Source organism: Octodon degus, unplaced genomic scaffold, assembly GCF_000260255.1.
Source record: "Octodon degus isolate 3935 unplaced genomic scaffold, OctDeg1.0 scaffold00020, whole genome shotgun sequence".
Lineage (NCBI taxonomy): Eukaryota > Metazoa > Chordata > Mammalia > Rodentia > Octodontidae > Octodon > Octodon degus.
Genome location: NW_004524596.1, coordinates 6,859,197 through 6,870,658, shown reverse-complemented (window position 1 = coordinate 6,870,658; position 11,462 = coordinate 6,859,197). Strand labels below are relative to the sequence as shown.

Here is an 11,462-nt window from a genome sequence, read left to right as displayed (position 1 = left end):
GTTGAACCCTTTGTGTCACTCTGTCAACATGTTCTGCTCCTGAATCAGCTGGGTGGGTCTTGCCTCTAGCCTCTTTGCAGGGAGTTCTGCTGAAGGGTTCTGTGCTGGGCCTGCAGCCTGGGTCGAATGAGGATCCCCAGCCCAGGTTGTCTCACTCACTCGCCGGGCCTGTGCTCTGGGTCTGTTCAGGATCCAACAGCCCCGGTCATCTCACTCACTCGCCGGGCCTGCGCTCTGGGTCTGTTCAGGATCCTGCAGGCCCCTGGTTGTCTCACTCCACACTCTTAATTTTTATTTGTATGGAATTATTATTTTGATTCTTTGAATTTTTATTGACTGTTAATGTGGTAGGCAGTTGAGAAATGAAATGGTGAATGAAACGTATTTGGTTGCTACTTTAATGGAACAACAACACAAACACAATCACAACTGTGCTAAATGACCTGAAAGAGAAGTGCGGAGGACAATGAACACTTAGGAATCGCAAGCATCCAGAAGCTACCTCTCTGTAGCCCAAGACCTTGCTTATGTGTTCAGGGAAGAGACTCGGGGCATCTTCCTGACACTCGAGAGACAGCATCCCCCAGCCTAGAGACACGGGGTGAGTCGTGGTGCCCTCCTCTTTGCAGCCATATTTCCCAGGCCTGCCTCCTGTTTGTGCCTCTCTCATAACCAGTGCTTTACTTTGCCTGCATGTTACACAGATCTTTCATTCCACCCCCGATGCCATCTGATATCAAATAGGAGAAGGTACTTTCTCCCTTTTCAAACTTCCATAACCAATTATTTGTACCTCGCTTAGCACTTCATGCACCCTATGAGCTCTGTTACCTAGATATATACCACATATGCTCTTAGGTTATCAACTCTCAAGAGGGCCACAGCAGGTCTTGTTTATATAACAGATCACAACAAACTTTTCATATACTATGCCCACAGAGAACACAAGGAATGCTTTTTCTGAGATATTCTTTTTCATTATGAATTAGAGGATAATAATATTTCATGTGATGATGAATATGTCAACTAGCTTGAGTGTGGTAAGCACTCCACAATGGATACATATATCAAAATATCAAATTATACACCTTACATAGCTATAATTTTTATATGTCAATTATACCTCAATAAATCTGGAAAAATAAAAATAAATCCTATTTAATAAGAAAGAAAATTCCAAGTATACTAACCCAGTTCAGATTTTAGGCTTAAAGAGAACTGACGAGATGCTAGCATTTACTGTTACTGTCTAGACTTACCTCTTTGGTAACAGTGGGAAGTAATAATGCCAAATTGCAGAACTTCCAAGCACTCTGATTTTCCTCAAGATCTACGTAACACTAGAAATGAAAAGTTATCATATTAAAAAGAATCACATTTCTAAGGAAGGGATTCAAAGTTATAGGTAAAGAGTGGTTTTCGTTACCTTGGCCAAGTATGTGTAGTTGAGTAGGGAGTAACCAGGATGTATTTCTTCAGCCTGATTGAAGAGAAAACAGACAAGTGCATGACAGGGAAATATTACAATGATAACAGCCACAAATAAAGAGGAGATGTTTCAATAGATCAGATCTTATTATACAAACTGGCCCCAAGAACTTAGGTAGGTTGTTTTCCATTAAATAATGTGATCAGCTTTAAGTATGTGTTGGGTAGAATGGCTTTTGCCATTAGAGTGAAATTGATTAATACAGTCATAAAGCTTTCAAAGCACTGAGAAATTAAGGTTTTGTGGTTCCTCTGTATCATCACTGCCCTCAGACTTGTATCTCTCTTCTCTTTTATTCTTTTTCTACTAGGTTAATAATCTCTTATGATTTCAACACATTTCATATTAGTAATATGAGTAATATCAGTAGTTTAATTTTTAATTAAGTTTATTGGCATATTTTAGATATATAAAATGATCACATTCACCATAGGGAATTTGTACCTGTGCATGATATATCTTGACTCTTTTTTTTACCCATTCCCCTACCCTCCTCTTTCAATTCCCCTTCTCTTCCTTATTTATATATAAAAATGGACAGGAAAAGAAGGAAAAAAAGTGGAAGCAGAAGCCCATCTTGCTGAGTACTTGAAAGGAAAGGCAGACCTAGCTGGGTATGGTGACACACGCTTGTAATCCCAGCACTCAGGAGACTGAGGCGGGAGGATCACTTTGAGTTTGAGGCCAGCCTAGACTGCTTAGTGAGTTCAAGCTTACCCTGAACTACACAGCATGATCCTGTTTCAAAAACAAAAAAACAAAGGGAGAACCTAGAAACCAACCCAATTGGACATAAGTATTTAATACTCCTTTAAATCTCAGTTCCTTATCTCTGAGAGAGAAGGATTTTTTAGGTGTGGTATCAATCTTAGCTCTTTTTAGACCCCAAGTCAACCTCTGCTTCAAAACAAGATTTTGCTGCTGTAAGAGTGGAAGCAAGCAAGCTCCCAACCTGGCCATGATTTCTTACCGTGAGGGAGCAAAAGCTAACGGAAGAGGAACATGTTTTAAAAATTTATCCCCCAAATGCTTGTTTTAGAAGTTACAAACAAACCAGACATTTCTAAAATTAAAACGTGGAAGTTTCTCTTCCCTACTTTTCCTGTCAGCTTCAACCTCATTCACTAGGAATCAGCACTATCAACAGTGTGACGTGAATCTTACCAGGCCTTTGGTAAGTATAAGAAAACAATGACAAAGAAACAAAAAATAAATAATTTGCTTTTGAAAGAAAATTTAAATTGGGAGCATTTTCTATCCAGGAGCCTAAACCTGCACTTTCCCTACATGGTGTAACAGATGTAGTTTCAAGTTAGCATGCACAGGTCCGCATCCCTGCTCCTCTGTTTCATACTATAAAAACATAGCAATTAAATTAAGCACTTCTCATCAAACATTAAGATTTAGTCTCAGTTTTCACTACTACCAATAACTACCAAACCACACACTCCCTCACGTATGCCTCTGTGCACGTGTTCCTGTATCCGCAGGAGAGACTCCTAGAGGTGGTGGAGACGAGTGAGCCAGGCAGTCTGGTTTGAGAGCTCACACTTCCCATCTTTGTATTGCTGTGCTAGTCACTATGTTTGATTTCATCTGTGTATTATTTCAGGCATGTCAGCAGCTCAGTAACATTTATACAGTGTTCTGGTACCCCAGTCCGTAGAACTTTGATTGTATGAGGAAATGAGTTTTGAGTTCAAATACCATGAAAAAACAATTCAGCATCTCTTATGTAAATAATTTCTCTTAAATATGCTATGATCCTTTTCCATACTGATTGCATATAGGTTTCTCACCAGTGTGACTTCTTTCATGCATTTTATGAGAACTTCTGGTAGTGAATGCTTTCCCACATTGCTTGCATATATAGGCTTTCCCACCTGTGTGGGTTTGTCTATGTCTACAAAGCGTAGACTTAGCAGCAAATACTTTTCCACATTGTTTACATACATAGGGTTTCTCCCCAGTATGAATTTTTTCATGTATTTTATAGTACATTTGTGTACTGAATGCTTCTCCACATTTCTCACATACACATGGTTTCTCACCAGTGTGAATTCTTTCATGTACTTTACACTAACTCAGTGTACTGAATGCTTTCCCACATTGTTTACATGCATAGAGTTTCTCCCCAGTGTGGCTTCTTTCACATATTTTATGATAATACTGTAATGTGAAAATCTATAGATAAGCCTATTGTGGAAATTCATTGTGTAGTAAACACATGTATAAATTGATGAAAAATTTGATGTCAATATTCTTTCATTTATTTTTCAGAAAATATACTCTCAGATAGAGATAACCTAGAATGTTTTCATGCTGTTCTTTACGCAATCATTTGTAAATGTCTAAAGTGTGGATCTGTTGTCTGTATTACAAAAACTTTGTCATAATATATCTTTTGGAACCCTTTTGAGTTTAAACACTATATACTATCTTCTAATTAAACAAGGTGAATTGAAATGTATTTCTTACTTTCAAGTAGGATTACTCTGTCATTTTCATTTTGTTTTTACTATTGAGAGGTATAGCCTTCTAAATATACCTTTAATTTGTTATTTTAATGGAGTTTTTAGACTAGCTTTGATTTTGATTTTATTCATGTACGTAGTTTATTCTTTATGTAAAATTAAAGACAAATTTTTGAATAAAAATACTATGATTCATGTTCTTACAGAACTTAAAGTGAAATGACTAATTCTTAGTGGTTAAAAAATGGTGAAGAAAAGAGGATAAGATTTAAATTTAAGTTTAGATTTATCTTAAATCAAGTATTTGTTGTTGTGCGAGATTGGATAAATTAGTTCCTTGATTCACTTTCTATGTCATAAAAATTACATTAAATTAAAAAAAACCAAAACATATGGCCTTTGTACTCTTTACTTCCTGCCCTCGCTCCCGTTGGGCTATGCTTCATCTCAACATGCATTTTCACACAGTCCTCCAGGCACACAGTGGCCACCGGTCAGAGGTCAAAACTGTGAGGAAGCCTATTTGCCACCTTAGACTACATGATCTCTCATTTCCCTCTCAGTTTTACAAAATCAATCCCTAAAATACAACACAAATGTTATCATCAGAATATATAATTCAGCCTGATTGCCTGTATCTTTATAAATTTGAATGAACTCAGTGGGAGAAAACATTTGGCACATGTTGAACATCCCATGTTCAAAGTGTGAGGAGAGGCAAAGCGTTTCTGATTTTAGACTTTTTAAAGTGTTGGAAGATGTACCTAGACTTAATCACCAATCAAACGTCTGTAATCCAAAAATTGTAAGTTCCAAATGCTCCAAAGTCCAAAACTTTTTCAAAGTTGACATGACAATATTGAAGACTTTTAGATTTTGGAGAATTTCAGACTTCAGATTTTTGGGTTAGGACTGTTCAGCTTATAAATACAGCATCTTGTATTGATTCCAGAATAAAGGAGGTAAGTTTAAATCCACAAAAAAATTGTTTATATGAGAAGATATGTTACACATTTACATGTGTGTACATCTAAATGTTATTCAAGTCTGTGTTAGCATAGAAACTATATATTTTAAGATAACAATACTGGTTTTGATCTGATGCTCTAAGAATATTTCAAACAACATATATGACTTAGGAGGGGTTTTAAGAACTAACTCTTCCTTGTGGAATCTTTTAGTTCTAGAATTAAACTAGTTCTTGTTATGGTTTGTGTTTAGTTGTCCTCTCAAAGGCTCATGCAGTCATAAGGCAGACTTTGTGCTTAATTCATGATCCAGTGCTGGGATTATGGTTGTGAGTGCTACACCCGTCCTGGGGCAGATAGCCTGAATGCAACATAAGGGAGACAAACTTGCTTTCTGTTGCTATTGTTGCTGCTACTCCTCCTATTTGCTCTTGTTGTTCTGCTGTTTTCCACCGCTATGAACTGTTGCCTTCTTTTGTGTACTACTTTGCCTTGGAGTCAACTGAGTATGGACTGAAATCTCCACTAACCTTTCCTTCCTTCATTTTGGGTGCTGCGTATTTTGTCCCAGCAATGAAGGAAAAGTAACCAAGACAGTTCTGCAGCATGTGATGGTATGCATGTAATTCTATCTACCAGGGGACTACAGTGGGAGGATCACAAGTTCAAGGCCAGCACGCACAATATGGTGAGAACTTGTCTCTAAGTAGGTTGGGTTTAGTGCTCTCTGGCTTTAATTCACAGAGTCTCTCTCTCTCTCTCTCTCTCTCTCTCTCTCTCTCTCTCTCTCTCTCTCTCTCTCTGTTTGTTTTTCCGTCACTCTCTGTCGCTCTCTCTCTCCCCTCCTACACAATTAAACCGGTTCTATAATAATTTTCTTGTGTGCGAAACAGTACAGTGTTGGAAAAAAGTCCGCCAAGCAGGGCATAGCTGTATTTGCACTGCTCACATGACTTGGGAGCTGCTGCCAGATTGGTAGTAAGGGCTGCTATAATAAAACTTCTCTTTAGGATGCTGAATTATTTTTTTAAAATAGCTTGTTATTCTTAGGACCTAGAGCAGTGATGGCAAACCTATGGCATAGGTGTTATTTATTTTTCTTTTAAAAGATGTTAATATATGAGCTTTTTCAAAAAAACCTAAAACCTCAGTATTCAGGTTTAATTGCAATGTTGGCACTTTGTGATAAATACATGGGTTTATGGTTGAAGTTTGGGTACTTGTCTCTAAAAGATTCTGCATCATGGACTTAGGATATAACTCGCTGTTATAAGAAGTTCAGATCAGAAACATAAATTGTATTATTAGAGGCTTAAGACAGAACACGCAGCCAGATCTGGTGGCACATCCTTATAATACCAGATACTCAAGAGACTAAGGTGAGAGGATTGTAAATTAAAGGCCAGCCTGGAAAATGTAAAGAGACTGTGTCTCAAAATTTTTTTTAATTAACAAAAGGGCTGAAGATACAGTTCAGCACTCCTTGGATTCAACCTCACTATTGCAAAACAAAAACACAGAACATACAAAAATTAGGATCTCGATAAATATTACAATTAGAGATTTACATGTGGAGAAGAGATAGATTTCTTTGACAAGAAGAGTAGCAGAAATCAGCACAGATGCTAGGCAGTCAAATACAAAAACAACAATAGGCTTGTGTGTAGATGTCTTCCCAGTCTTATGAACTCATAGGTGGGACTCTTCAGAGGTGGCTGGATCTAGGATATGACATTGGGATTAAGTATGTGATGCTTGGATTACATGGGTATATGATTGCTAAATTAGGCCAATGATTGGATTGGTGTAGAGAAGGAGAAAGGTGATTCTAGGTGTCAGTGCTACTTCCCATAAGGCCACGGAACTCAGATAGGATATAAAGCATGGAAGGTGGGTTGCGTCATCACTTGCTGCTTCCTCCCTGCTTTGCTGCTTTGCTGCCCTCGCCCACCATGAACTGTTTCTCTTCTGCAATATCCCTCTGCAAGGCTGCCCCGCCTTGCAGATGTCTATGAACTGAAACTTCTATAAATTATGAGCTACAAAAAATCTTTCCTCCTTTAACTCTGGGTGTTGGGTATTTTATCTCAGCAACAAGAAAAGTAATTAAGACAACACGGGATACCTTAAGGAAGTTATGCAAAGCTTCTTGTATAGTTGAAGATGGCATTCTTCCAAACAGAGCAGCAGCCATTTTTTTCTCAATCCAGCTGAGTTTTGAGACCTGAAATTAGAGAGCACCATCACTCTGAAGAAGCTACTCACTTTTGGCTGGATTATCTTTCCTCAGAGAGGTGTGTGGGTACCTAAGTATGTATCTGCACATATAGACCACGTCTATAAATAAAAATACTTATCTACAAATACTATAGGAGACTTATTACCCTTGTGGTATTCATAGCTTTCCATTTGACTCATAATTATGTAAATCATCTGTTCCAGAAGTGCTTGTTTCAAAATCAACTTGAAATGCTCATGATAGGATTTTTGTGCAACCCGAGCGGAACGATGCCAAGCCCGCTGTCCTCCTCCCACCTACTGTGTGCTGCCAAGAGGCCTCCTGCATATAGACAGGATTTCAGACATGGAGATGGAACAAGTATCCTCCACCTGACTGTACAGAGGGAGAGGCCAGGATATGTATTTATAATCCAGGAAATTAAAAAAAACCCAACCAACAAAACTAAGTTTCATATTACCATTTATTTTTTACTTTTAATTTTTTCACTTTCTGATTATGATAGTATTGGATATTTACTATAAACTGCTTTGCTGCCTTCACCCACCATGAACTATTCCAAAATGAATGCTTAAAGGGGATTAAATACAATTTATGCCCTGAACTCACATCAAGCATCTTCTTCCTTAATCCCATCTTTTAAATTTCTAGGTAGCCATTAATGATCTGTTCTTTAAAAACCTGCATTTCTGGAGTTTGCGCTCTGTGCTTCCTCCATTGCCCCAGGGTGCTGATGCCGTGAGTGGAGCTGAGATAACACCCAAAAAATCAAATACTTAGGAATCAATCTAACAAAGGTTGGAAAAGATCTCTACATTGAAAACTACAGAACCTTACAAACAGGATACCAGAAAATGGAAAGATATCACTTGCTCTTGGATAAGAAGAGCCAACAGTGAAAATGGCCATACTCCCCACACTGCAACGCAGATATAATACAATTCCAATCAGAAAACCTTTAACAACCCTCACAGATCTAGAGAAACTTTCCTAAAATTCATTTGGAACCAGAAAAGACCTAGAATAGCAAAAGCAATTCTGGTCAACAAAGGCATGGCAGGGAGCATTACAATCCCAGGCCTGAAATTATATTACAAAGCTATGAAAATAAAATCAACATGGTATTGACAAAGAAACAGTCCTCAGGATCAGTGCAACAGAACAGAAGATGCAGGCCCATCCCCAAACACACTCAGACACCCTATCTTTGAAAGAGGAGCCAGACATGTCCACCAGAAGACAGCCTCTTTAACAAATGGTGCTGGAAAAACTGGCTCACCATGTGCCAAAAACTAAAACTAGACACATGCTCTAAACATGTCTATCACCACGCACTACGCTAAAGTCAAAATGATCAAATATCTGTATTTCTTAGTGCTGTCTATATTATAGTATCCTCAAGCTGCTTCCTACTCTGTTCAGGTTCGTAGTCCCCTCTACCCAAAAAGGGTTAATGTACTGAGCTTAGTAAATGCTTCTGCCTCTGAGGTGATTTCAAAACTGATATACTAGTCCTGGGAGGTGATGTTCCTGATTTCTTTCTGGTATCTGGCTGTTCCCCTTTTTTGCAGGTTCTTCCATTCAGTTGATTAGAAACACATACATGTACAACACACACATACAAACTTTTAAGATATTTTCTGGCCAGAAAGTTTTGAGCTGTCTAGTCTGTATGTGCTGGAAACAATCTTCATATCTTTGTTCATTCTTGCTTTAATATTTTTGCTAAAACTGATTCCCCATGTAGCAATGAATTCCAGCCTCTCATACAATTCCTCTTTGTCATCTGTACTTATAATTTGTAGGAAGAGAGACTCGTAAAGAGCAATGACAGACTACCTGGATTTGAATCCTGTCCTACCACTTAATAGCTGAGTGACCTTAGCAAATCATTCATTTTAAGGGTTGTTCAAAGAATTAAGTGAGCTACAATCTATCAACGTCTACAAAAACATAAAATATTTATATGACCCTGCACATGTTAGTTATTACTACTACTGTATTTTATATTCTAGTGCTCTGTAATTTCTTTTCTATTTTCAATGTGTCATTTGAGCAACAAATACTGTTGGAGATTCTTATGCTAAGTGTGAAGAACTGCACAGCATACTAAGTAGTGTAAAATGTGGACTCTCTCCAAGAGCTTTCAGATAACTTGGCATCAACAGGAAAAAATAGTAAATGAAAAATGTGATCTGCTGGAAGGTAGTACAACCCTAGTGCATCAATGGTATAGTTCACTGCACTGGTTCAGACAGTGGTGACAGCACCATGTATTCTGTAACTCTGAATAGACACTTTAAATCAAAGTGCTGTAACCATTCCAGTATTTGACATGACCAGGTGATAACCAGGACAAAATTGGGAGTAGCAAATGATATGATTTTTCTCTTTTTTCCTTATAAAAACGTAAGTTCCTTTCCTATGTAACAGCATGGCAAGTGTATAAATTCTGGAATTATGAACAATTAAGAATTAATGTCTTTCACATTTGGGATACCAGGAAGGTCAGATTCTTTTAACATTAGAATGATGGGATTTCCAGTCCAATTTTTCTAAGGAGTCTCCACACTGATTTCCATAAAGGTTGCACCAGTCTACATTCTCACCAGCAGTGAAGAAGGGTTCCTTTTTCCCCACAGCCTCTCCAACATTTGTTGTTGGGTGATTTCTTTATGATAGCCATTCTTTTGGGGGTGAAATGATATCTCAATGTTGTTTTAATTTGCATTTCACGGATGGCTAGTGACGTGGAGCATTTTTTCATATATTTATTCACTTCTTTAATTTCTTCCTCTGAGAAGTGTGTGTTCCTCTCAGATGCCCATTTCTGGACAGGGTCTTTAAATTTTGGGGCCCTAGTGTGAAGCAGAAGACCAATACTATTATGGACTACTCCTCTTTTATAATATTCACTACTGGACTCACCTATAATATTCAAATAATGGAACTTAACAAAAAAAAAGGGGGGTTACAGATGAATGTCCATTTTGTAACTGTGTATTCAAAATGGTTAGGATAGATATATAGTTATATTCTTTTAATGAATAGAGGGATTTGTTCTAATAATGTTTGTAAATAGGATATCATGTCCGCATCTTGTACGGCAATTAACCACTTGGAAGAATGTACACAACGTGTTAATTATTGAATCTGTCCTACAAATTTGGTTTGAAACTGTCTCATTGCTATTTGTTTCTCAATAAACTTATGGAAAAAAATAAACATTAAAAAATTAGAATGATGATAAATGCCTGCCTCACAAACTATTTTAAGAATTAAATGTGAGAAGAAATATAAAGTATAATTTGCATTTGTGGTCTATCGTAGATGGCCAAGAAAAGCAACCTTCTTTCCTTATCTCTAACCCTCTTTCAACCTTAATGAAAATGTTATCTTTTTCACCCTAATTTTCTCATTTCCAAATTGTTTTTCCTTTTCATGGCAACTTTTCTCTCTCTCTCTCTCTCTCTCTTTTTTTTGTGGCCAGCTCAGCCTGCCCTGGGGGTGGGTGGGGCTAGTGGGGCATGTTGTGCCTGAGATTGAACTGAGGTCCCTGCACATTTGCCTAAGCTTGCCTAAGCAGGTGCTCTAGACCACTGAGCTATCTTGCTAGCCCCCATGGTAACTTTTTAATGCATCTCTTAGATATACTTTTATACTTTTATGTCTTATTTTTCTTTTGGTAGCTAACACTGCTTTTTAAGATACCGGTCTTAGGCTGGCCAGCTGCCCTTATTTGAGTTTTTTCAATGTATCTCATATCCCTTCTAAATTAAGTTCCTTAAAGAAAGCATACACATGACACAGATTTTTTTAAAAATGTTTTTAGTATAGGGTCTACAGGGTTTTACTAAGTAGATCAGACTCATAGCGATCCTCCTGTTTTCAGCCTCCCAAGCACAGGGATTACAGGCATGTACCATCACGCCCAGTCTCAATCGCCATCTTAGCATGCCCCAGGGGTCGCGCCCACATGGCAGGTTGGGGATCGAACCCCAGCTGCTGTGCTTTGCCTAAGCAGGTGCTTTAGTCTGCTGAGCTATCTGCTGCATGACACAAATATTTTAAGATATTTTGTGGCCAGAAAACTGAAGTTAGTTTTCTGATTAATTAATTAGAACATAATTTATTTTCAGTAAATACTGCCAGGTAAAAAGAAGTCCTCTTATAGAACCAGGGAGAGTTGACATTGAGAGAGAGAGAGAGAGAGAGAGAGAGAGAGAGAGAGAGAGAGACAGAGAGAGACAGAGCGAGACAGAGACAGAGACAGAGAGAAGGAGAGAGAAAGA

The 11,462-nt window shown here is 37.9% G+C and overlaps 1 protein-coding gene across 1 annotated transcript in view; it reads right to left on the bottom strand.

Annotated features, from left to right (window-relative positions):
- The window catches only part of LOC101591991 (regulator of microtubule dynamics protein 2), a 128,352-nt gene that overhangs the window by 12,982 nt on the left and 103,908 nt on the right, over positions 1-11,462 (bottom strand). Inside the window, exons 8-10 of the mRNA XM_004627620.2 lie at positions 7,057-7,155; positions 1,427-1,480; positions 1,260-1,340 (exon numbers count right to left, since the gene is read on the bottom strand). Of these exons, the coding sequence (XP_004627677.2) occupies positions 1,260-1,340; positions 1,427-1,480; positions 7,057-7,155 (234 nt within the window). The remainder of the gene's footprint in view (positions 1-1,259; positions 1,341-1,426; positions 1,481-7,056; positions 7,156-11,462) is intronic.